At 42.9% G+C, this 27,591-nt stretch overlaps 1 protein-coding gene across 3 annotated transcripts in view; it reads right to left on the reverse strand.

Moving 5' to 3' along the window:
- Window positions 1–866: 866 nt before the first annotated feature.
- KIF15 (kinesin family member 15) overlaps window positions 867–27,591 on the reverse strand; it is a 288,169-nt gene continuing 261,444 nt past the window's right edge. For all 3 annotated transcript variants that reach the window (XM_033930440.1, XM_033930441.1, XM_033930439.1), the window contains exons 32-35: window positions 25,184–25,221; window positions 22,747–22,912; window positions 16,253–16,384; window positions 867–2,173 (exon numbers count right to left, since the gene is read on the reverse strand). In XM_033930440.1, coding sequence (XP_033786331.1) covers window positions 2,114–2,173; window positions 16,253–16,384; window positions 22,747–22,912; window positions 25,184–25,221 — 396 coding nt within the window. In that variant the 3' untranslated portion in view covers window positions 867–2,113. The remainder of the gene's footprint in view (window positions 2,174–16,252; window positions 16,385–22,746; window positions 22,913–25,183; window positions 25,222–27,591) is intronic.

The raw sequence follows: 27,591 nt of genomic DNA on the forward strand, positions 1-27,591 counted from the left end.
AGTCAAACAACCATGAGCACTTGAGATCATCATTCCCCTTAGAAAAAATAAAAGGCAAGAGTTTACTCTGTATTAGTTACACACTGTGACCTGACAGGATCTGTGCTGTAGCCTGCTTTCAGCTCTCTCACAGTAGCTGGATGAGAAAACTCACTGCCACAATGCTGGGAATTCTTCTGTAAAGCTGATTTTCAGGATGCCAGTCAGACTCCTGTGTCTGACTACACCTCCACTCCTGCGGATTAACGGATGTGCACCAGGACTGGCGGAGGCGCGAAGACGCAGCCAGCATCCTGTGAGACAACGCCGAGCCTCCTAATGGTGCTTAACAGCCTGCGCTCAACCCCTGCTTAACAGTAGGTGAGACCACATCAGGGATGGCCCTGAGCTCCAGAGAAAAACTATGCAGGCTGGCTAACAGGTACCCATTGGGATTGACCTGCCAGCTACAGACCGAAGTCTGTGAATTCTCAAGCAGGCAGAGTTTCAAAATTGCTCCAAACACCAAATTACCCCTAAAAGGGACAAAATTACGTCAAATTAAAAATAATAAAATTGGGAGAGCAGAACAAATACTCCTGCAGGCATGCATACAGAAGGAAAGAACTGTACTTGGAGCTAGAGAACCCAGTGAAGTACAGCAGAGTGAAAAATTCAGAGTGGTTTCCTTCTGCAGCAGCACGCAGCTATAGGGAAATAACCCATCTGTCTAGAATGTCTCACCTATTGCACTGGAAATCACATTGTGGCCATGTTTTGATGGAAGACAGATTTTGTGATTTTTTTCCACAAACTTCTAGCACAGGACTATAAAGGATGCACTAATGCCCTAACAGTATGGGAGAATATGTAATACAAGACTCCTGTTTTTGTAAACAAAGACCTTTATTAGAAAAATCTAAACAAATGATATGACAGCAATTAAAAATATCTACATTGTAACACAGAACAAATTATACAAGATATAACACACTAATATAAGCTGCCATGTCATTTGGACAGATGCTTATGGTTACCGTACATAACATTTTGTGATTAATTCATCAATGATCCCTAAATAAAACTGCCTCCAGCAAGGCATACTTTCATAGTCACAGATGTCATCAATAAATATCTACAAATCTTACTTATGTAGACAGAAGGGTTTTGGTCAGTGAGATACCACTATGCTTCTTTGATTATTAGCCAGATGTGTCAGAAAGTTGTGTATTCATTCCAATAATTAAATAGGAACTTCTACTTCAGTGACTGGCTTCATGTGTCACAAATCAATTCCCAGGCACAGACTAAGTATCAATTTTAGTTTTAGAATAGGGATAAAAAAGCATTTGATTTCTTAGATATTCATATATAAAGGGGAGTCAATTAAAAATGTAAATTTAAACTGGTGCATAAATGTATCTTATTTGACTTCCTCTTGTATATGCTGATTTAAAACTATAAAACAGCACCTCATGGCTAAGGTACTGTGGTTTACATTAGTAAGGTTCATGTATCCTTGGAGGTATCAAGTCCCTTCCCTGCTGGGCACAACAGGAGAAAACCCTTCTTAACAGGGCTCAGGTAACAAGTTTCCTATTCCCCATACATACAACAGAAGCTATTAGAGGATAAATGGCTATGTTATTTATAAGAAACCAATCATCCATCATAATGTTTCATGACATGTATTATTCTTTTCTTATGGCGGTGATTTTTCAAGTTCTGAAATGGAATGACTTTTGAGAAATAAATCTGCAACAATACAGGAGACATTAGAACAAAGCAAGTCAAACTCCTCACCTTTCAAACAAAAACTCCTTCTTCCAAAAAGGTCATATCCTGTAACTTGCTTGAAAACTGTCTTATTGATTTTAAAATCAAACTTCTGTTGAGGTACACTTGGATTAGTTCAAGCCTCAGCATCATAAATAATACACTGTTAAAGGATTAACAAAAATATACCCTCTTATAGATGTTAAATTTCTCAGAAAACATCACACTTATCTTTAGTCTAATTAATATATCCAGTTTTGCACAATTTTTTTTGCCAAAAGCAAAGAACTGCTTTGCTTTATCATTTTTCTACTCAAAGCTATTTTGATTGCCATCTCTTTGTAGCTGGACAGGATCATCAAGAATTCCTTTTTGAGTTTTTGAGGAATGTGTTCTCAACTCGCAGCTTTTCAACCTCCTGAAAAATAAATTTATAGAAATAGTGAGACCACAAAATATTCCTGAAAAAAGTGGCACATGTCAAATATGAGGATTTCACAACTCCAAAAAAAGATTACTGAGAATCTTAAGAGCATTTCTTACTTCCAAAATTAATCCATTTTATTTTGAAAAGACATCCAAACTGTGAGTCAGACCCCAAATAACGTAATAAACCCAAAATTGGAGTTGCGAGCTGGATCGGCCTTCTATAGGGCATCATTATTCTACAGCTCTAAGGGGGTCACAGTTTTATTTGGTTGTGATCGTGGGGTCATGGCCACAAAAATATTGATAAGCACTGGTATAGATAAAAAGGAAAAAGCAGCAACTCAAAATGTATTCTACCAAAATTTTCCTTCCTACTTGTAGCAGCATGACAGATGAGGCATAAAGCAGTTACTTACCGTAACAGGTGTTATCCAGGGACAGCAGGCAGATAATCTCACGTATGGGTGACGTCACAGACGGAGCCCCGGTACGGACCACTTTAAAAGTGCATCGCCACTTTAAGAGTTTAGAAAGTTTGTGATAGACCGAACAGTGCATGCGCAAGTGCCTTCCGACCCGACGTAGGGCACGTGGCCCTTCAGTTAATATAAGCCAGCTAAGAAGCCAACCTGGGGAAGTGGGTGGGATGTGAGAATATCTACCTGCTGTCCCTGGATAACACCTTTTATGGTAACTAACTATGCTTTATCCCAGGACAAGCAGGCAGTATATTCTCACATATGGGTGACCTCCAAGCTAAGAGAAATGGAATAGTGGGAGTATTGGCTTTAGGAAAATAAATTTTCTAATACAGATAGGCCGAAGTGCCCATCCCGTCTGGAGAAAAACTCCAGACAGCAGTGAGAAGTGAATGTATGAACTGAGGACCAGGTGGCAGCTTTACAGATGTCCTCAATGGCAACAGAAGCTGCCAAAGCTCTAATTTAATAGCTGTGACACAACTCTCCCGTGCCAGTCCAGTCTGAGCATAACAGAACAAGATGCCGGCAGCCAGCCAGTTGGAAATTGTTCACTTTGATACAGGATGCCCCAACTTGTTTGGAGCAAAAGAGATGAACAGTGGGGAAGATGTTCGATGTGGCTTTGTCAGGTCAATGTAGTAGGCCAAAACTCATTTACAGTCCAAGGATGAGAAAGAGGTTTGGGAAAAACCACTGGTAAAACAATTGATTGAATGAGATGAAAATCAACGACAACTTTTGGTATAAACTTTGGATGTGTGTGGATAACCAGCTTATCATTATGAAAAACAGGGAAGAGTGGATCCGCTTCCAAGGCTTGCGGCTCACTGACCCTCCTAGCAGAGGTGAGAGCAATAAGGAAGACCACTTTCCAGGTGAGATACTTGAGATGAGCTGTGGCCATTGGTTCAAATGGTGGCTTCATCAAGGTGGAAAGAACTACATTAAGGCTCCAGACAACAGGTGGAGGCTTGAGAGGTGGTTAAGAACATAAGAACATAAGAAGTTGCCTCCGCTGAGTCAGACCAGAGGTCCATCTTGCTCAGCGGTTCGCTCCTGCGGCGGCCCATCAGGCCTAGTGCCTGAACAGTGGTCCCTGATTAATTTTGTAACTTACCTCTAATCCCATCCCTATAATCTACCTTTACTCTTATCTGTACCCCTCAATCCCTTTGTCTTCCAAGTACCTATCCAAAGCTTCTTTGAACCCCTGTAGCGTGCTCCTGTTTATCACATCCGCTGGTAGCGCGTTCCATGTATCCACCACCCTCTGTGTGAAAAAGAACTTCCTGGCGTTTGTTCTAAACCTCTCCCCTTTCAATTTCTCTGAGTGCCCCCTTGTACTTATTGATCCCCTTAATTTGAAAAATCTGTCCCTGTCTATTTTTTCTATGCCCTTCATGATCTTGAAGGTTTCTATCATGTCTCCTCTAAGTCTCCGCTTTTCCAGGGAGAAAAGACCTAGCTTTTTCAGTCTGTCAGTATATGAGAGGTCCTCCATGCCCTTTATTAGCTTAGTTGCTCTTCTCTGGACCCTCTCAAGTACCTCCATGTCCTTCTTGAGGTACGGCGACCAGAACTGAACACAGTACTCCAGGTGCGGGCGCACCATAGCACGATACAGTGGCAGGATGACTTCCTTTGTCCTGGTCGTGATACCCTTCTTAATGATACCCAACATTCTGTTTGCTTTCCTTGAGGCCATGGCACACTGCGCCGACACCTTCAATGTTGTGTCTACCATCACTCCCAGGTTTCTTTCAAGGTCGCTCACCCCTAGCGCTGATCCCCCCATTTTGTAAGTGAACATCGGGTTTTTTTTCCCTATATGTATGACCTTGTTTCAAGTTTCAAGTTTAATTTTATTTGATGTATCGCTTATTACAAACTAAGCGATTAACAAAGTATAACAATCATCGTTAAATTATATAATATTGAACACTAAAGGGGTAAAATGACAGTATTATAATATTTCTTTAACTAAAAGGAATTTGACACACAAAACAATATTGACAGACTATGACACATATGGAATGAACATAAGGATTTAAAGTTACAAAAATATTTTCCCTAAAAAGGGAGAAAGAGAGGTCTGAAAGGGGAGGGAAAAAACAATGGGGAGGGATTGAAGGTTCTCAGATAGAAATTGGCAATGAAGTGAGTTTAGAGATCAAAAGAAATTTTAAAAAGAAATGTTTTTAAATTAGTTTTGAATTGGTTTAAATTATTATTTTTCCTGATATATAAAGGAAGAGAATTCCAAGTAAGAGGAGCCACTACAGAGAAAATATCGTGGCGTTTTGTCCCTACTATTTTTAGAGAGGGAACCATTAATAATTCTTGGGATTCGGAACGTAAAGAGCGATTTGAAGAATGGGGTATCAATAAACGATCTATGAATTGTGGTTCATTAGTATTTAGTGTTTTGAAAGTCAGTAGAGCTATTTTATAAGTTATTCGGTTATTTATGGGCAGCCAATGTGATTTGATTAGCAGAGGTGTTACGTGGTCATATTTTTTACCATTATGAATTATTTTGATTGCTATGTTCTGTATAATTTGTAAACGTTTTTTTTCTTTTTGAGTAATATTTTGTAGCAGAGAGTTACAGTAATCTAGTTTTGTTATAACAAGAGAGTGCATTAGAATATTTAAGGATTGTGGTTCTAAATATTTTGTCATTGAACGGATTAAACGAAGACGATAAAGACAGCATTTAACAATGTTGTTGACATGTTCTTGATAAGTAAACTTGTCATCTATGATTACACCTAAAATTTTGAGTGAAGTCACTGTTTCAATTATTAAATCATCTATCATGAAAGGAGAAGATAATTGTATTCCCTGTTTTGAAGGAAAAAGGAGGACCTTTGTTTTTGGTATGTTAAGCGCGAGTTTGTTATGGGTGAGCCATTCTTTAATTTTGACTAATTTTTGGTTGACTTGAGCTATTTCAATAGGGTTTTCTAGGTTACATGGATGTAATAATTGTATGTCGTCCGCATAAGCATATGCGGAGAAGCCTATAGACTGGCTAAGACTAAGTAAAGGTGAGAGAAAGATATTGAAGAGTAAGGGGGAAAGAATTGAACCCTGAGGAATTCCGAAGCTAGGTGAGTATGGAGTAGATTTGGTGTCATTGAATTGGACACTGGAAGACCGTTCTGATAAGAAAGAATTGAACCATTGTAGGGCTATGTCATTGATACCTTGCATTTCCCTATGTTGAAACTCATTTGCCACTTTTTGGCCCATTTTTCCAGTGTTGTCAGATCTTTTTGGTTTGACATTGAAAAGCCCCTTCATGAACCTGGAGACCAAAGGATGAGCAGTAAGAGGTTTACCCTCGACTGGTATATGAAAAGCGGTAATAGCACTGAGATGAACTCTGATAGATGTAGACTTGAGACCAGAGTCAGACAGATGAAGAAGATAATCCAAGACCAATTCCACTGTCAAGGAAGTTGGGTCATGATGATGAAGAAGACACTAGGAAGAGAACCGAGTCCACTTTTGTTGATAACATTGCTGAGTGACTGGGTTCCTGGCTGCATCTATAATTTGACGAACAGGCTGAGAAAGATGAAAGTGAGATGGATTCAGCCTGAGAGAAACCAAGCTGTCGTGTGTAGTGATTTCTGATTCTGAGTGAGCAGAGTAGGAAATATTGGAAAAGGTATAGGCTCCCTGGAGCTGAGTTGAAGTAGAAGGTCGAACCAATGTTGCGTTGGCCATCGTGGAGCAATGAGAATCATGGTGGCTGCTTCTCGATTGAGCAGAATTCTCAACATGAGAGGAAGTGGAGGGAATGCATATAGAAACAGGCCTGTCCAATCCAGAAGAAAAGCAACTGCTGCCAGATGGAAAGGAGAGGAGAGTCTGGAGCAAAACTGGGGCAATTGGTGATTGTGAGGAGCTGTAAACAAGTCCACTTGATGAGTGCCCCTTTGAGCAAAGATGGACTGGAGAGTTATAGAGTTGAGAGTCCATTCGTGAGGCTGAAGAATTCTGCTGAGGTCCTCTAGGGAATTCTTCTCCCCTGAATGTAGACAGCCTTCAAGAATTGATTGCAAGCTGTCGACCAAATCCCGATTTTTTGGGCCTCTTGACACAACAGGAGAGAACCCATGCCTCCTTGCTTGTTTATGTAGTACATAGCTACTTGATTGTCTATGCAAAGGAGGAGGACTTGAGGGCAGAGATGATGAAAAGCTTTGAGGGCATAAAACATTGCTCTGAGTTCCAGGAAACTGATGTGAAATTTTTACTCCATGGCGGTCCAAAGGCCCTGAGTCTGAAGATCGACCATATGAGCCCCCCAGACATGAGATGCGTCCGTCGTGATGACCTGGTGATGAGAGGGGTAAATGGAAAAGGAGACCTCTGGATAGATTGAAGAAGGTCCTCCACAATTGAAGTGACTACAGAAGAGATGATGTCACAGATATATGTTGTGAGAGACGATCGGTCGCTTGAGACCACTGAGGAGTGCTAAGATGTAGTCTTGCCAGTAGTGTTACATGAAGAGTGAAAACCATGTGGCCTAGAAGAACCACCACGTGTCTGGTAGAAAACAGTTTGAAGAGGAAGCAGTTGCTGACAGACATACGAGAGCTGGAAGAGAATCTGGAGGTAGAAACGCTCTCATGAGAGTGGTGTCTAGGATTGCCCCAATGAACTGCAGATGTTGAGTTGGAAGGAGATGTGATTCGGGGAAGTTGACTTCGAATCCTAGTGACTGAAGAAAAGAAAATGGTCTGAAATGTTACTTGGACCACTTCCAGAGATGAAACAGCCTGCATCAACCAGTCGTGCAATTAAGGAAAGACTTGAAAGCTCTGAGATCGGAGAGATGCTGCCACTAAACTCAGGCACTTCGTAAAGACTCTGGGAGAAGATGCCAGGCCGAAAGGAAGCACCTTGTACTGATAATGACACTGATTGAGTTGGAAGATACTTACTGGAAGCCAGATGGATCTGGATACGCGTATAGGCTTCCTTGAGATCCAGATAGCAGAGCCAGTTGTTTTGATTGAGGAGAGGATATAGCAGGGCAAGGGAGAGCACCTGAATTTCTCCTTGACTAGAAATTTGTTGAGAGCTCTGAGATCCAGGATGGGTCTCAGGCCTCCGTCTGCTTGGGTACCAAGAAGTAACGGGAGTAGAATACCTGATCCCACTGATCAAAGGGAATTTCCTCAGCAGAAGAGATTTCACCTCCTGTAGAAGAAGGGAGGACTGTGCAGGGTCCAAAACAGACTCGCTTGGAAGATGTTCTGAAGGCAGGGTGTGAAAATTGAGTGTGTGACAATGCCGTATGATGGTGAGAACCCAGAGATCTGAGGTGGTGAGCTCCCAGCGATCTATGAAGAACTGAAGACAGCTTTCAATAGGTTGAGGCATAGACTGGAGAATGGGGACATTGACTATGCTCTGAAGAAACACGTCAAAAAAGGCTGTGTTGATTGTTGTGGAGCAGCCGGTGGTTGCTGTTAGGGCCTTTGCCTCCTGGATTGAGACTGGAACAGAGTCAAAGGTTTTGCAGGAAATCTTTGTTGAGAAGAAGATTGTAGTGTGAAGAGGACGAGTAACGTGGAGGCTTCATTTTGGACTTGACCAGAGTGTCCCACCTGGTCTTGTGGGCAGACAACTTCGGAGTAGCCGTGTCCATGGAAGGGCCAAGAGTTTGTTCCCCAAACAAGGTGCATTTGCTAGCCTGTCCTGGTGGTTAATGTCGAGCTGAAACCCTCTAAGTCAGGCAAGGCGCCTCATAGCAACTGACAGTGCTGCCACATGCGAGGTCAATTCAAGGGTGGCATATGCTGATCTTACCATGCACTTGCGAAGTTGAAGCAAGTCTGATATGAAATGTTGGAAAGTCGGGAGCTTACTTTCCAGAAAATATTTTGGAACGTGGCCAGTTGTTTCACCAAATGCTTCAGGTAGAAGGAAAAATGGAAAATATAAATACCAGACTGGTTGGCCAACATAGCATTCCGATATAGATGTGTGCCAAACCGATCCATAGCCTTGCCCTCTCTGCCAGGAGGTAAGAAGGCACAGACACGCACTCTGGAGAAGAGATTCATGAGGGAGCTGTGGTTTATCAAACCTGGAAAGGGGACCACTCTGTATAATGAGTCCAAATGGTGGGGAGTGAGTTGGATAACCTGGACATACTGAACTACCTGGTGGAGGATTACCTTGTATATGTTGGACACTACAGCCATTTTAACACATAACACATATTTTCTCACAGTCTAAAGCAGCCTTTCTTTACAAGCTAACCAGATGGAACAGCTTGTACTTTGCTAATCTATGAACACATGTATCCTTTTGAAATGCTACTCCTGCTGGCCTAGTTCTTGTCTTCCTAAGGAGGATACTTCTCCAAGGTTCGGTGGCCATTGTTCATTTGTACTGAGCTGTTATCAGTGCCGTATGACATATGCAAGGCACCCTGAGAAGCCATAAAACACCCATAACAAGTAACAACCCCTGAAGGATGAAGGGGGAGTAGGGATGTGAGGGCCTGGTGCCTGTCTCTGAAGCAAGCCATGGGATCCAGGCATGGCCAGGATGCTGGAATGTCACCCTTGCATCTTTGTTTCAGTTTTCTGTATAAGACTGTCTACAAGGACACCATCCTGAAGACATACAGTGTTGTAGAACAAACAAATCAGCCTCAGCAAGGTGATAAGGAAGAAGTTCATGAAGTGCCCTCTGTTTCTGGACTGCCTGGGCCCCTCTCGTGGGAGGGAGTGAGAGAGGCGTGGACCGAGAGGAGGAGTTAGGTATACATTATTTTATGTACCAATAGGGGATTACATAACCAGAATTCAGGGATGGACTTTTTGGAACAAAGGAAGAATTGCTCTGTATAAAAAACACGTGCATTTTAGGTAAAGCCAGAGAGAGATTCACTTACTTATGCTACGGGGATCTGCTAGCCCCCTGCTAAGCATATGGGTGCAAGTTCTTCTCTCCATTGCATATTCTAAACTGACAATACATTTTTCTAATATGTCACTGCTGCTGTAATACTGTAAGTTTTTATACTAACAATAAACGAATATTGTCTGTTTTGGAAGATACAATGCCGTCTCGTAGTTATTCCAATGAGGTAAACAAAGCAGCCTTTACTTCAGGAGTCACCGATATGTTAAATGGAGTTTCAAAGTTTGAGGAACTCCTAGGGTGGCTGATCATAAACTAAAGCATCTAAAAAGTTTAGATGTTTTAGAATCCGCCTCTAAAGGAATGGAGAAAGCCCCAGACATCTCCTGGAGAAATGTGGCAAAGGAGCTGCCTGAGAAGAAAGGCGAGTAGAATTACCCCCTGAGGAACCCTCGGCGTCAGAAAGCAAAAGTTCCTGTTCAGAAACCCCCTAGAGATCTGAATCTCTAGCAGTACGGGGCGGTGTCGAACAGACGGTACCGAAGGCTCCAAATGCTTTGACTTGCCTTGTTAGACGGCACCGATATGGTCTCTGGTGATATCTGTGGAGAAGAGGATCGGTGTCAGGAGGCTGTCGATGTAGGTTCCTGTACCAGAATCGGTGCCGCTATTGGAGACTCCTGGGTAGGGACAACTGGAGTCGATGGCTCAGACTGAATTGGTGCCGAGAGAATCAATGTCGACATGAGTCGGCATAAACAGCCAAAATTCCTCCCGTATGTCCTCTTGCAGCAATTCTGTAATTTGCTGCATTAGAGAAACGAACCGGTACCTTTGGTGCTGCTCTAAGCTCTGGAGATGAGAATGCCGGTATCGAGACACTCATCAATACCAGAGCGGAGATATAGTTGGGGCTGCTAGAGGTTGGCAGGACTAGACTCACTGCTACTATGACCGGAAGCCCAGAGGGAGCAGGGAAAAGATTAGCAGCCAGCTTACCCACTGTGAGGTGCGACACCGCAGACAGCATGGGGAGATCCACTCTCGATGCCGATGTGGTCGGTGCGGGCTTGATTAGTATGGCTGGTGTCGGAAATGCGGTGGGCGCCAGATTCCCGACAGTGCAGAACAGGAGCTGCTGCTGAAGTGGAGTGGGAATGTGCTGCTGAAGAAAAGAGCAGAGGAAGCAGAAATTGGCAAGATCGAGGGCCAGACATTGGGTGGGAAGGCACTCGTGCATGCGCGGTTTGGACTATTGCGAACTTTCTAAACTTTTTTTTTTTTAATAAATCTTTATTGAGTTTCTAAAGCTAACAAAAATGGAATACAATATCTATACAAATAATATTAATCATATATGCATTTATAATCAATCAAAATCCATACAACAATATAAAACCCCACCCAACCAACATTTCATAAGGGAATAGAATCACACAAAGAAATACCAACTCCTACCCTCCCTACCCCTGGGTGTGTGTGCAATATACCAACAGGAACAAAAGAAAAAACAATTACAATGAATCCATAAAATATGTCAACGGGCCCCAGATTAACTTAAATCTCTTAGTATGTCCTAGCATATCCGCATTCATTTTTTCAAATCTATAAATTAAACATAAATTTGCCCACCAAAAATTAAAGTTAAAGCGATCCCAGTTCTTCCAGTTGCACGTAACCATTTGTATGGCTACCCCAGTCATGATAAGGAAAAGCCGACCTCTATATCTGTCTAATGAGGGCTTCAGATGTAATATTGTCCCACATATGACTGCCTCATATGTTAAAGGAATCGATGCCTCAAGCATAGCATTAATCTGTCCCCATATCGACTTCTAGAAATTCTAAACTCTTAAAGTGGCGATGCATTTTTAAAGTGGTCCATACCGGGTCTCTGTCGGTGACATCATCCATACATGAGAATATGCTGCCTGCTTGTCCTGGGATAGCTGGCATTTTGGAGCAATTTTAAAAGTACATTTAACTACCAAGAGACACATGTACGATATCTAAGACAGTGGTTCCCAACCCTGTCCTGGAGGACCACTAGGCCAGTCGGGTTTTCAGGATAGCCCTAATGAATATGCTTGAGAGAGATCTGCATATAATGGAGGTGCCAGGCATGCAAATCTGCTCCATGCATATTCATTAGGGTTATCCTGAAAACCCGACTGGCCTTGTGGTCCTCCAGGACAGGATTGGGAACCACTGATCTAAGACACATGTACGATATCCAAGACATACTAGAAGAACACATAAGAATACATAATAATAATAATAAATTTATATACTGCAGTACTGTAAAGTTCTATAAGGTTTACAAAAAACTGGAAACGTCCCCCGATGGGTTGAGGCAGAGGAGATGAAGAGGGAAGACTGGCTATGTCCTGGAGAAGGAAGCCAAAAGCGCTGAGTAGGCTTAGGCTGAGCAACAGACTTCACTGGTTGTTGCTGCTGTTGACGAGCCTGCTGCTGCTGTTGTTGACGTTGCCTCCGAGGCTGGGTATGAGGAGGATAAAGAAGATGAGCTGAAAAACGACGTTGATAAGACGTCTGCTGTCGAAAAGGACGAGTAGGTGGGGGTTTCTTTTTGGCTTTCAATAAGGTATCCCACCTGGTCTCATGAGCAGAAAGTGGTGGTATCCAGAGATTCTCCAAACAGCTCGTCACCCAGGCAGGGAGCGTTGGCGAGGCGGTCTTGGTGGTTTACATCAAGTTCTGAGACGCGGAGCCAAGCCAAACGTCTCATGGCGACAGCCATAGCCATAGCCCTGGAGGTGAGCTCAAAAGTATCCTAGATGGAATGGACCATGAACTTTCTGAGCTGGAAAAGACTGGAAGTACATTGTTGGAATGAAGGTATCTTACGTTCCGGGAGGTACTTCTGAAAGGCAGCAAGCTGCTGAATGAGATGCTTCAGGTAGAAAGAAAAATGGAATGCATAGTTACCTAAACGATTGGCCAACATAGTGTTCTGATATAACCGCTTTCCAAATTTATCCATGGCCTTACCCTCTCTGCCACGAGGGACAGAAGCGTATACACTAGAGCCCACAGTTTTCTTCAGGGTAGACTCCACAAGCAAAGAAGATTCATGTGGGAGCTGAGGCTTGTCAAACCCTAGAATGGGGATAACCTTGTAAAGAGAATCCAGCTTTCGAGGGGCTCCTGGAATGGTTAAAGGAGTCTCAAGATTTTTATAAAATGTTTCCCTCAAGATATCATATAAGGGTAATTTGAGGAATTCTTTAGGAGGTTGATCTAAGTCCAAAGCATCAAGGAATGCTTTGGATTTTTTGGAATCAGACTCCAATGGAATAGAAAGTGTGTCTGACATTTCTTTGAGGAATTTTGTAAAGGAAGTCTGTTCTGGCTTACTATCAGGCTCCTGAATAGATGGATCAGCTTCATCAGAGGAAACCTCGTCATCGGTGCCGAGAGGTTCATCAGAATCATCCCATAAGTCAGGGTCACGCACCGAAGGGAGTCGACCCTGGGAGACAGGAGTGGATACATCCCCATGTCGGGTCTTGCGTACCGACTTGCCCGATCGCATCAATACTGTACCTGAGGAAGTATCGGGTCAGAGAGTGGTACCGGCTCGGAGACCGAATGAACCGCCCGACGCAAGGCTTTCGGTTCCGCTGAGAGAATAGGCATGGATACCGAAGAGGCAGAATGCAGCGGTGCCGATAAGGTCGATGCCGACAAAATAGGCTGGTCGACAACCGGCACGAGTTGCTGTAACTGCTCCTTAAGTTGGACTTGGAGTATGGCTGCGATTCGGTCATCCAAGGATGGCACCGGTACCGCTTTTCTTTTCTTCGGTACCTGTGGTGCCGCTCTACGCTCAGGAGACTGACTTCAATAGGAGTGGAGCATTTACGTGGCCGGTGCACGGTCTGCAGGACTTGGCTCACTGCTTGGTCGACCGGCGGGCCCAGGACTGTAACGGATGGCTTCTTAACCAGCTTACCTGGGGGGTGCGACGCCGAAGATACGTCTTGCGGTGTCAAAAGAGCCGGCACCGATTTCGATGATGCAGCCGATGTCGGGGTCGATGTCGATGGACCCTCCATGGTGGCACCAAAAAGAAGCTGTTGCTGAAGTTGGCAATTCTTTAAAGTTCTTTTTTGGAGAGAAGCGCAACGGGTGCAAGATGAAGCCCTATGATCGGGACCCAAGCACTGAAGACACCAATTGTGCGGGTCGGTCAAAGATATAGGGCATGCACACTGCTGACACTTCTTAAAGCCCAGTGAAGGGGGCATGAAGGGAAAAACGGCCGCCGCAAAATCGAAGGTCGAGGCTTCGATGTTGCCAACAGGCCCCGCCGGGGCCGACTGCAATTCGAAGAAAAAAATTAGATTTTTTTTTTAAAAAAAGAAAAGGAGAAATAAAGTGAAAGAATTTCACAAAAAAATGCGAGAGTGGGAAGGCGAGGAAAAAAAATTTCAACAGCCGTTGAAAAAATGCATCTTCTTAGCTCCGCGGAAACTAAGAAACTGGGGACCGCGCGCCTCCGTTGGGCGGGAAGGCACTCGCGCATGCGCGGTGTGGCCTAACTAGAACTTTCTAAGTTCTTAGAGTGCAATCACTCTAAAATTGTCCGTACCAGGGCTCCGTCAGTGCCGTCACCCATCAGTTAAGAATATGCTGCCTGCTTGTCCTGGGATAATGTATATTCTAACGAAATGCTGACTCAATGGGAGGTTCCGCAGCAGTGAACAATGGATCCTTTTGGAACAATAGGGTTAGATTCCTGCATGGGGCAGCACTTGGAGTGCCTGTAGATGCTTGTAATTCACTCTCCAGATGCTTGGGGGCCATATCTGGAATAGAGAGTTGCGCGGGGACAGAAATCTCACCCGTCCCCGCCAAAATCCCACCCATCCCCGTGAGGAATCCCCTCCGTCCCCGCCCATCCCTATAAACTTCAGAAATAGTTATTTCATTTAATTATGCTACTGAATTAAAGGCTCTTGTAGAAACCCATTTACAAATAAGCAAAGAGACTTTATTAATTTGGAAATATTAATTGGGAAGAATACATACTTTGTAAACGGGTTTCTACCAAAGCCTCTAATGTAAATATAAAATATAAATACTCAGCTGATGAGAACCCCCAAGCTGTCAGCTGAGGACTTCCTTTGCAGTTGGCCAGGGGTCCCTTTTGCCAAGCTTGACAGGCAGCAGTAGCGTCCCTGAGTCACAGATGCTGGCACCTCAGTGGCTCATGGATGTTGCCAGCGACTGCTGTGCTTGGTGGAGGAGAGTTCTGGCCGTCTGTAGAGGAGGTCCTCTGCTGTCGGTGCTTGGGGATCCCCACCAGTCACAGCAAGGGTCAGCAAATACTTCACCACTGTAGAAATAAAACCAGAAATGCATTTCCTTTTTTTTTTAACACAATACAAAGACATCTGCTATATACATTTCCCAAAGCTAACATATTTTAGTCAATAAATTCCATTTTTTACCTTTGTTGTCTGGAGACTTATTTTTCCATAAGGTTGGTCCAGACTTTATTCCCTCCCCCAACTTTTTCTTTCTTTCTCCCTGCCCTCCTCCAAGCCACCGCCATTGGGGAACAGGCCACCACTGCCAGGGAACAGGCTGCCACTGCTGCCGTAATCGGGGAACAGGCCGCCGCCAAGTTCTGAGCTCTCCCTGCTTCCCTTCCCCGTAAAGAGGATGCTGAAGCGCCGGGCTGACCAACCTTCCCATCTCCATCCAATCTCCACCCCAGACCCCACCCCCATAATAGTACTAATTGTAACACCATTTTTTCCATCCATTTTTCATATATATACACATACAATATAATCGTATTAATAACACATAATGGTTAACCACAAAATTAAAATACAGAAAGCACACTGTATGCTTTTCAACATTCATTTCTACCAGAAAACAGATAACCCCATGCAAATACTGGACCAAAAACTAAAGTACTAATATTCAAACAAACCCTAAGATGCAAGACTCTTCAAGCAGTACAACCCCCAGAGAAAACCAAACAAATGCATTTCTTCTTGAACAGACAGCAGATGCAAAATCACTAAATAAAAGCATTTCCTCTACCGTTGTTGTCTCTCTCCCTCCATGTGTCTTGCTTTCTGGCCTGCCCCCCCGGTGTTAGCTTCAGGCTGGTCCATGGTGCGATCAACGCAGGATCTTCGGGCTGGCTCCCTGAGTGCTGTCTTGCATAAAGCTGTGGGAAGCGGCTCCTCGCGTGCGTCCCACACCTCATCTGGAAGCCTTCCCTCTGACTTTGCGACGTCAGAGAGAAGGCTTCCGGGTCAGGCGCAGGCCGCGGGTAGAAGCCTTTTCCCATGGCTTTGTGCACTGCAGCATTCAGGGAGCCAGTACAAAGATGCCGCATTGATCGCACTGAAGACCGGCAGCTACTGAACAATCTCTTGGGCCCGATGGAGGCGCTGGCCCTGTGGACCAGCAGAAAATTCTGCGGACCAGTGGTTGAAGCTGAGCCGCGAGCCACACTCAAGTGGATAAAGAGCGCATGCGGTTCGCCAGCTGTGGTTTGCCGACCTGAAATCTTTAGCAATCTGACTAAATAATCCATGGCGCAGCAATTCTTCACAGGTCTAGCAGCTTCTATATTCCAAACATTTCTAATTCCAGAGATTACCTAAATGATACTGGCATGAAAAACAAATTATAGGGTATACCTCAATAAGCTTAGCATTATCTTTCTTAAGTTTTACAAGATACTGAATCTTCTGGTTTAGGTTTTGGTGACCAACCAACTTCCCATTTTCTTCAGCAAGAGATTCAACTTGTTTTTTTAGTAGTATTAATTCCTGCAAGAAAATTTTAGGAAAAATAAAATAGATTTGTAATGCATAAGAACAAAAGCTCTTCATATGGAAAATTCAAGTGCAAAATAATTTGTTGTTAACAATGGAACAGACAAGCCTCCTGTTTGCTAGGTTTCTCCATGAAGACTGAAGTACATTTTAAAACTTACCTGTAGTGGGTGTTCTCCACAAATGGCAATATACAAGTCCTCAATGTCACAGATGGAGCCTGCATGGGAAGCTATTCCAGCTTCTAGAACAGGGGTGCCCAATACGCCAATCGTGATCGACTGGTAGATTGGGACGGCAACGCATGTCGATCGCGGAGCCCATCCTGGGCTCCGTGATAGACTTGTGTTGCCGTCCCAATCTACCGAGCCGGTCAACCTTCCTCTCCCGACGTCCCCCACTACCTTCCCTGCAGAAGTGTCGGACCGACCAGCATTCCGCTCCTCGACGCCAATTCTGATGTCGGAAAGGAAGTGCTGGGCCAGCCAATCGCTGCCTAGCTGGCCCAGAACTCCTCTCCAACATCAGAATTGACGTCGGAGAGCGGAATGCTGGTCAGTGCGATGCTTCTACAGAGACAGCTTGGGGCGGCAGTGGCTTGGAGGCCTATTTCCCGATGGCGGCGGGAAACCTAGTGGCTTGGGGGAGGGCAGGGAGATAGAAAGAAGGGGGGCAAGGAGACAAAGAAAGAAAGGAAACAGAAAGAAAGGGGGAACAGGGAGTCAAAAAGAAAGGGAGGCAGGGAGACAGAAAGAAAGAAGGGGGCAGGGAGAAAGAAAGAAAAAGTTGGGGGGAGGGAATGAGGTCTGGAGGAGAGGAAGCATACAGGACGCTGAAAGAAGGGAAGCAATATTGGATGCACAGTCAGAAGAAGAAAGTGCAACCAGAGACTCATGAAATCACCAGACAACAAAGGTAGGAAAAATGCTTTTATTTTCAATTTAGTGATCAAAATGTGTCCGTTTTGAGAATTTATATCTGCTGTCTATATTTTGCACTATGGCTCCCTTTTACTAAACCACAATAGCGGTTTTTAGTGCAGGGAGCCTATGTGCGTCGAGAGCATCGCGGGGCATTCAGCGCAGCTCCCTGTACTAAAAAATGTTATCGCGGTTTAGTAAAATGGGAGAGAGCATTTTTGTCTATTTTTGTATGGTTGTTACTGAGGTGACATTGCATAGAGTCATCTGCCTTGACCTCTTTGAAAAAACCCTGGAATATAAATAATTAACATTTTCTCTGCGTACAGTGTGCTTTGTGTTTTTTTTTTTTAATTTATTGTTGGTAGATCATTTTGACTTGGTCATTTTAAAAGTAGCTCGCAAGCCCAAAAAGTGTGGGCACCCCTGTTCTAGAACATAAGAGTTGCTATACTGGGACAGACCGAAGGTCCATCAAGCCCTGTATCCTGTTCCCATCAGTGGCCAACCCAAATCACAAGTACCTGGAAAGATCCCAAGGAGTAAAATAGATTTTATATTGCTTATCCTAGGAATTAACAGTGGATTTTCCCAAGTCCATCTTAATAATGGCTTGTGGACTTTTGTCTTACAAAATTATCGAAACCTGTTTTAAACTCATTCTCCGGCAGCAACAAATTCTCAACAACTAAAAGCTTTTGAGTTGCCTTACCACATATTTATTGTATTTGATATACCGTTTCTGAGCAAGCCAACTGAAAATGGGTTACAATAATGAGATTCAGAGTAAAGAAAAATTATACAAAGAGGCCTAGAAATTTCAAATAAGAAAAAGAGAAAATGCATTATATGTCCAAAGAGTGCAAGGATTGTTTAGATGGAGGTGTAATCTACAAAACCTAAGAAACTAAAAAGGTCATATAAAAGAAATACCTTTTCAAGTGTTTTTTAAACTGCTAAATACCGTATTTTTCGATCTATAAGACGCACCTGACCATAAGACGCACCCACCTGTAGAGGAGGAAAAACTAATAAAAAAAATTCTGAAAAAAATGGTGTGCCCTGTCCCCCCTCTGGTGGTCTAGTGGTAGGCCAGAACAAGGTACAGGGCACATCTAGTGGTTGGCAGGCAGCAGGGCAGTCTCACCCCCTGGTACCTTTTTAAAAATCTGTCGATCCAGCACTTAAAGTTCCTGCCCCTCCCTTGCTGGAGTGATTTACTGTGGCAAAGACCAAAAACTAAAGATTTTGCAAATAACAGGCTTTATAAAAGGAGCCTGGGATAAAAATGAAGTGATACACCAAACTCGACACACGGTGAACTAGGTGTGATGTCACCATGGCTACTCACAGTTCAGCTTCAGCGTGCTGAAAAGACAGCAGGAAACTTAATTGCATACTGGAGCGACTTTGTGCAACGAACTGCTGGCAAGTTGCCGGAAGCCTCGCTCTTCCCCCAATCAGGCTCTTTGGAATTCTTCTGTACGGAATCGCAAAGGTTAAGAACATAACATAAGAACATAAGAACTGCCATCTCCGGATCAGACCCATGGTCCATCGAGTCCGGCGATCCGCACACGCGGAGGCCCAGTCAGGTATACACCTGATGTAGTTTTACCACCCATATCCCTCTATGCCTCTCATAAGGAGATGTGCATCTAATTTGCCTTTGAATCCTAGCACAGTGGATTCCTTAATAACTTCCTGTGGAAGAGCATTCCAGGCGTTCACCACTCGCTGCGTAAAGCAGAACCTCCTGACATTTGTCCTGGACTTGTCCCCCCTTAGCTTTAAACCATGTCCTCTTGTCCGTGTCACGTTGGACAGTGTAAATAATTTGTTTTTCTGCTCTATTTTATCGATGTCTTTCAGTATTTTGAACGTCTCTATCATGTCCCCTCGCAGCCTCCTCTTCTCAAGGGAGAACAGTCCTAGTTTCTTGAGTCGTTCCTCATATTCCAAGGTTGTTTTACAAAAGGGGACTTGGTTCCCCAGTTACGTAGTTAGCGCGGAGCGAGGGGTCTTTGCGGAAAGTTTATTCCGCCGACAGTGGTAGCTGTCTGCTGGAGCCAGGTGATAAAGTAGAATGAATGGAGCGGCTTGTCTTTGCTTTGATTCCAAGGAGCAAGCTTTGAAACTGGGAGAGTTTCGAGAAAGAGCCATGGTGCGGGTTTCATATTATTCAATGTAAGGTTCTGTCCTGGTTTCTTTTCAGCATAGGCTCTTGTTGTGGTTGGGAAGTTTGGATAGTGGGAAAATGGCTCGTGGAGGGGGGTGTTAAATGGAAACATGCTGCTCAGGGGGATTGGGGAAGGATGCAGGCAGGCTGGCTTTGGGGGGTGGGGGTGTTTAAATGGAAACATGCTGCTCAGGGGGATGGGAGGCAGGCAGGCAGGCTGTCATCAGGGGGTGGGGGTGGGACAAAGTCTGTAAGATAATGATGGGGACATAGGAAGGAGGCACTGGGGGCACTAAGGACACGGGAAGGAGGCACTGGGGGCACTAAGGACATAGGAAGGGGCACTGGGGGCACTAAGGACACAAGACAGGGGCACTGGGGGCACTAAGGACATAGGAAGGAGGCACTGGGGGCACTAAGGACACAGGACGGAGGCAATGGGGCACTAAGGACATGGGAAGGAGGCACTGGGGGCACTAAGGACACAGGACGGAGGCAATGGGGGCACTAATGACATAGGAAGGAGGCACTGAGGGCACTAAGGACATAGAATGGGACACTAAGGATATGGAAGGCAGCACTGGGGACACTAAGGACATATGATGGGACAAAGAAAAAAAACCCCAGACAGACAGAGACAGACATTACTCTAGCACCCGTTAATGTAACGGGCTTAAACACTAGGGGCTGCTTTGGGGGGGGGGGAAGTGTGCTTGGGACAAACAGCTTTGCTCTGGGGGGAAGACAGAAGGGGCCATGGAGAGGGAAAGGGGGCTGCTTTGGGGGGGGCGGGGAACTGTGCTGGGGACAGACAGCTTTGCTGTGGGGGGAAGACAGAAGGGGCTATGGAGAGACAATTAGGGAAAGGGGGCTGCTTTGGGGGGAGGTCTGTGCTGGGGGCAAACAGCTTTGCTCTGGGGTGAATACAGAAGGGGGCCATGGAGAGACAGTCAGGGAGAGGGAAAGGGGGCTGCTTTGGGGGAGTGGTGTGCTGGGGGCAGACAGCTTTGCTCGGGGGGGGGGGAGATAAAAGGACACAGTCAGTGACCAAGGAGAGAGAGAGAAAGAAACACAGACAGACAGACATCTATTCTAGCACCCGTTAATGTAACGGGCTTAAAGACTAGTATACCCATACATTATTACAACCCCTTTATCTTCCCCAGTCTAATTCCTTTTATCCCTTTAAATAATTTACCAAAAAGAAAGATAAACATTCATATATCCATTCAAATTATCAATTCATCTGAATATGTAAAACCTCAGAAAGCTATAATAAAATATATGCTAAAAGAATAAAGTAAATATAAGGCAATATAATGTGATGAAGAATGCTTAGTACTAAATAAGCACAACAAAAACTAATAAACATATAAAGAACAGATTAATTCTATATATCTATGTGACAATGAGCAGCATCAATCACATTTTACCATACAAAGCTATATAATGAATTACATTTTAATCCAGACATCCTACGTAATAGCCCATGAACCATCATGCTTGGACTCAATTAATTCAAGCTGGAACCCAGTTAATAAATTTGTAGACCTTCTTATTACAACAAAATCCATCCACTACAGAATTTCATTTCTTCCTCTTATCAAATCTTCACTCAACTTTTGTTACTGCAATTGAAACCCTTATTCTGTACAGTACTTTTTATAAAGCTCCACTTTATCCATATTCTTTCCAGTACACAGTTCAAGTTATAGCTCGCGCTGAATCCAACCAGGACTTCACACAAAGCCAGAACTAGTAATGAATAATTTTATGGTTATCCATGATGCAATTAATTCCAGTAACAACATCTGCTGTATATACCAATCTAACTTCGCTCCATCTCCACTATTGTAGCCAATCTTTACGGTTCTTTACATTCCCGCCTACTTCCTTCTGGCTTAACTCCAATGGTAATCACAGCTGTCACTCATGATGCAGCAACATCCTGGTTCTGTTCAACCGCCAAATTTGAATTCCAGTTTGAGACAGCTGTAGTCACGCACTTTTAAATATATAATGAAAATATCAAAATATCCCAAATTTTTCACATTATCTTTATCACTTCCAGTATATTATCCAGCTTCCATCACATAACTCTCTCTTTCTTTTCTTCCCTTATTCCTCTTCCCTGCTTTCCTTTTCATCACCAAAGCCAACGCTCGTTATGACATAGGCTCTATTTGCTGAAAAATAAACTCACTCAATTTCGCTGGATCTTCAAATTGAACAGTGCGATTTTCATGAGTGACACGCATAACAGCTGGATACATAAGGCCATCTCTTGCCCCAATCCGCTGTAGATTAGGCCTGAATTGTAAAAACTCCTTTCTAACTTTAGCTGTTTTATTAGCTAAGTCAGGCACAAATAATATTTTTGCATCTTGAAATTTCAAATCCCTCTTTTCTTTGGCCAGACAAAATATTTCTATCACTTGCTGAAACCTAAGCACACTAAATATTAAAGGTCTATTATCCTTATATCCATTAGGTCTTTTGCCAGGGACTCTGTGTGCTCTTTGAATTTTGATAGGGTACCATGAAGATAAAGGGAGCAGCTTAGGGATTAGATCCTGTAAAAATGATATTGCATCTCTCCCTTCCACTGTTTCCGGGAGACCAAGAATTCTTACATTATTTCTTTGGGACCTATTTTCATGGTCCTCCAATTGCTTTTCCATTTCTTTAAATAGCTTATGATCTTTCCCGCACTGCTTTTGTCCCTCCTCTAAAACAGCCACTCTTGATTCCAGCTGATCTACTCTACTATTTGCAATCTCCATTTGTCTCGTCAGAGAAGAAACTTCCTCCCTGAGTGCTGCAAACTGAGCAGAATTATCCGTTAATATTTTTTTTATAGACCTTAATTCCTCTACTATGTCCAGCAAGGCAGTAGAATCTTCAGGCAGTGAAACCGCTGCAGGATTTACTGGATCCGATTTTAACCGTTTTCCATTTTTTCCCCCAGACGCGAATGAAGCTTCCAACTTAGTTTGATTGGAGCAGGCCATCCTCCAATTGTGAAAAACAATTATTTTGCTAAGAAAAAACCTACAGGAGCTGAAAGTTACTCAAAATAACTGCCTGGACAGATGGAGCTTAACAGTCAGCCAACCATCTAGCAGCATTCCCACGCCATGCTCCTTGAATGAAGATTTCATTGATCAGTTAAAAGGTGTGCGGGAATGAAAAAAAGATTAAGAATTCCCGATGTAATCAAATGTGAAAGAAAAATATTTCAAGTGTGGACTACTGACCTTCTCAAATCTGTCTCGCTCTTCACAGGCAACTTCAAGTTTTGACCTCAGTTGTTCTTTATCTTGGAAAGCTCTGTATTCCAAAGTTCGTGTCCGTTCTATTTCTTTGGACATCTCAGTTAAGGCATCCTTTGCAATTTGAAGGGCATTTCTTGTCTCTGCTAATCTGTCAATATAAAAAGCGGATTTTTAAACACAAGTAGCATGAGGCAAAACTCCACAGATTTCATTTTAAAATTGGTTAGTTTCTTTAGGACTGACTTATAAAAATATGGGGCTGAAGAGAAGGAACATAGAACAGTTTCACTGACTGCAAAGCATCAGAAAATATGATCAAAGCTATTTTTATGGATTATCAAAATGTATTCAAAGCTTTTCATATTCTGGAATACAAAACAGTACAGTTGATCATTTAACAAAATATATCACTTCAGGTACTCAAATTCCATAAAACTTCCATTGCACATGGCAAATACAAACCAGGCATATTTTAGCAATATTCACAAACTGCAAAGATAAGGAGAACGATTGCATAATAAATGATATGCGACAGAAATGTTATTGATTGAAACTGATGTTATGTACAGGTGGCTGCTGCATCTGAAGTCACATGTGTAGATGCTGTATGTAATATGATAGCTATGACAAGTGCATGTGAATGCTGCATCTGATGCCCTATTTATGGGTACCGCTGTCAATGTCATTTCAGAACCAGGAGTAGATATAACAAAAAGCTAGTCCTCCACATAGAGTTACAGATTAGATACTTAAAGAAACCAAAGATCAAAGCTTCCTGTCAGTAACTCGGGCAACTGAGGAATAAACAAGCCAGATACCTTTGCATGTTTAATATGGAACAGAAACAGAGATAATACTAGAGCACTGAAATAAATCAGAACAGGCTCACCAAATGCAAGCAGATTCTAAGGGAAACTGTCAGTGGTTTGGAGGGAGGAAAGGCTCTCAGAGACCTTTGAGATATACTTCAGCTCTGTAGAGAAGCTGTCTTGTTTTCAAGCAGAAGCTTAAACCAAACAAGCACCTGGGTCAGAAGAACAAGCCCAGGAGGGCATTTCCAAATGAAACACAGCCAAACAGGCGCCCTTATCTCAACTGGCTCAGGAGCATAAAATCTCAAAAGTGTACTTAAAGGTCACTCGTAGTTAGAAACTAGGTCAGGAGCAGGGAAGTTAGCCCATCATCTATCTGCTTAGGAAACAGAAATACTAACATTCTATGCTGCGCAATACCCTTAAGGTATGAATTACTTGAGAACTATTTCCATCTGCATCCATTGGTAGACAGACATAACCCACTTGTCCACATCAGAGAGAAGGCTTCCAGATGAGGTACGGAACGTGCAAGGAGCCGCTGCCCGCAGCTTTGTGCACTGCATCAGTGAGGAAGAGAGAGCCGGCCTGAAGATAACACCAGGGGATGCATAAAATGGCCAGGCAGGAGCAGGCCAGAAGGTAAGGCATAGCATAGAGGGAGGGAGACAACAAAGGTAGGGGGGAAATTATTTTATTTTTAAATTTAGTGACTGAATTATGTCAATTTTGAGAATTTACATCTGCTGTCAGTGTACTTTGTGTAGTTTAATTTTGTGGTTAATCATTATATGTTGTTAAGATTATATTGTGTGTATCTATGAAAAATGAATGGAAAAAATAGTGTTACAATTAGAACTATTATGGAGGCGGGGTCTGGGGTGGAGATTGGGTAGAGATGGGCGGGGTGTCTAGCCCACGACTTAGCCCAGTGTTCTTCAACCGCCAGTCTGTGGACCAATGCAGGTCCACAGAATAATTCTTTTATTTCTACCAGTCCATAGGTGTAAAAAAGGCTGAAGAACACTGATCTAGAAAGACCTGCAAAGTGCAACACTGATACCCATTGCAAGGTTCAAAGTAGGGAATTAAAATTTTAATCATGATTAAGAACACTATTAAAGATATGCACCCCCTCCCCCCATTGCAGCTGCTTGTGACTCTGGGCAAGTCACTTAATCCTCCATTACCCAGAGTCACAAGGAGAAGCTATAAAAAGCAATGAAAAGAAATACAAATTGCAATATTAAAAATTAAAGAATCTGAAACAGTATGCAGAATAGCTATAAATAGCCTACAGTTTTCATAGCCTATTTCAGAAAAGCAAGCCTAGTTCAAAGCGCTTAAAGGTTCACAATTTTTACAGCACGGAAACAACTGGGACAAAAGTTCAGTTTGCCAATAAAATAGCTCTAATTGTAAAAAAATACATACTGCTATATCATGTGAAACTAATGGTAATAAAACTACCTGGGCATCACTTCTCACTCAGTCTCTTAAATGTTTATTTTGCTAGATATAAGCCCAGTTCCATTTACAGATTTGGCTATATTTGTGACCTTAAAATGGCTTACAAAAAGAAAGCATGTCAAAGCTACAAAACTTACTCAGATTCAAATCTCCTTATTTGTTCGACTGCTTCATTCTGTAAATATAAAATGAAAGAAAAGAAAGATTTCATGATAAAAACTATAATTATAATATTTACATCAGGTACATATATTTGCTAAATTATTAATCTGTCACTTTACAGAAGTGATTAGAAGCATTTGCATTAGGAGGGATTTTTTATTTTTTTTTTCAACTCCCCACATTGTACAGCACTGTTCAGACATTCAGAAACACTACAAAACTACACAGATTTCTACAAGGGAAGAAAAATCTATTTGATTTTGCTCGGGGTTTTCAATTCCATTTTAAGGGCCAAAAACAGGCTCGATTTTCTAAAGTAAGTAAACAATGCTAATTAACACACTTCCTGGACTAAGGGCTCCTTTTACTAAGGTGCGCTAGCGGTTTTAGTGTGCGCTACAATGCCGCGCATGCTAAACGCTAACGCCTCCATAGAGCTTGTGTTAGTATTTTTCATTTAGCGCACGCTAAAAATGCTAGCGCACCTTAGTAAAAGGAGCCCTAAGTGAATTAGAAATACTTCTGAAACAGAGAAAATTATGACAGAGATCACATGGCTCATCCACAGTTTTGTCCATCTATACCTACAACTAATCTCTATTAATCCCTTGCTCTTCCTTAGAAATCCTGTGCTTTCCCATGCTTTCTTTAATTTAGACACAGCTTTCATTATATTTTTTGTTTTTATTTTTGATACTTTTACATATAGTTTTGCTTCTATTATTACATTACATTACTGATTTCTATTCCGCCTCAACCTTGCAGTTCTGGGCGGATTACAAAAGAGACATCTGGACATTTCCAGGATGATTACAAAGAGACTTCTGGACTTTTCCAGAAGAGTTACAAGAAGAACAACATTTCCAGAGGAGTTACAACAAGAATGGTGTAGTATAGTTTAGGGAAAGGGATACGGCAAGGAGGATTGGGCTATTCCAGTGGATATACAATTTGGGATGCTGTACAGATAGGAGATAGTGCAGTTTCAGTATATATGCAGTTAGGGAAGCAATTGACAAGCTAGGGCTTTGAGGGGAAGGGTAAACGGTGAAGAAGGGAGGATGGGGGAGTTACACTGAGGGGAATCCAGGTTGTAGTTAAGACATCTGTATAAATTTTTTGAATAGATGGGTTTTGATTTCTTTGCGAAAAGATTTGAAATCGCTTGTTGTTATCAGCAGGTTGGAGATGGAATGGTCCAATTTCGCTGCTTGCGTCGCTAGTAGACTGTCAAACATCTTCTTACGCTGGGTGCCTTTGAGTGGGGGGTAGGTAAATGGAGTCTTAGATCTTCTTTGTCTAGCGGCGAGGTTTTGGTTCAGGCGGTTGTTTAGGTAATTGGGGGCTGAGCATTTTATTGCTTTGAATAATAGACAGTATAATTTGAATTGGATTTGCGCTTGTATTGGTAACCAGTGTGAGTCTAGGTAGGCAGTGGCGACGTGTTCAAATTTTCTTAGCGAGTAGATCAGTCTGTGTAGTGTTTTGGATTGTCTGTAATTGTTTTATTATTGTTGCAGGGCAAGGCAGGTAGAGGATGTTGCAGTAGTCCAGTAGACCTAGTACTAGGGATTGGACTACGAGCCTATATTGCTCTTTGTCGAAGAATTTTCTGATTTTACGTAAATTGCGCATGGTTAGAAATGCTCTCTGGGTGGTCTTGTTGATATGGGCTTGCATTGTGCAGCATCTGTATATTGTTACTCCCAGGAGTTTAAGGGTGGGTTGTATATGGTATTTGGAGGAATTAATTTCTAGTTCTGTGGTGGAGGGGTTCTTATCCTTTCCGAGGAGTAGAAATTTTGTTTTGTCCGTGTTCAGTTTTAGTTTGTGGTCTGTCATCCATTTTTCCACTGCTTGTAGGGTATTTTCAAATTTTTCTGTAGAAGTGGGGTCAGGAGAATCGAAGGGTAGAAGTATGATGATGTCATCAGCATAGCTGAAAGAGGTTACATTTAGGTTGTCTAGGGTGGAACCCAGAGAGGATAAAAAGAGGTTGAAGTGAATAGGTGAGAGTGGTGATCCTTGAGGTACTCCACAGGGGTTGGACCATAGATCTGATTTAAGATTGTTTGATTTAACTCTATAAGATCTGGTTTTAAGGAATCCTTGGAATCAGTTAAATACCCTGCCTGAAATCCCTATGGCTTCTAGTGTCTGTAGTAGGATGGTGTGGTCAACCAGATCGAATGCTGCAGATAGATCAAGTTGAATTATCAGCATCCTTCTGCCTTTGCTGAGGTGCTGTTGGGCTGTGTCTAGTAGGGTTACTAGTAGGGTCTCCTTGCTGTGGTTGGATCTGAACCCCGATTGAGAGGGGTGGAGAAGATTGTGGTCTTCCAGGTAATTTGTGAGGTATTGGAGAACAAGTCCTTCTATAATT

The sequence above is a fragment of the Geotrypetes seraphini genome, chromosome 2, assembly GCF_902459505.1.
Source record: "Geotrypetes seraphini chromosome 2, aGeoSer1.1, whole genome shotgun sequence".
NCBI classification, from domain to species: Eukaryota; Metazoa; Chordata; class Amphibia; order Gymnophiona; family Dermophiidae; genus Geotrypetes; species Geotrypetes seraphini.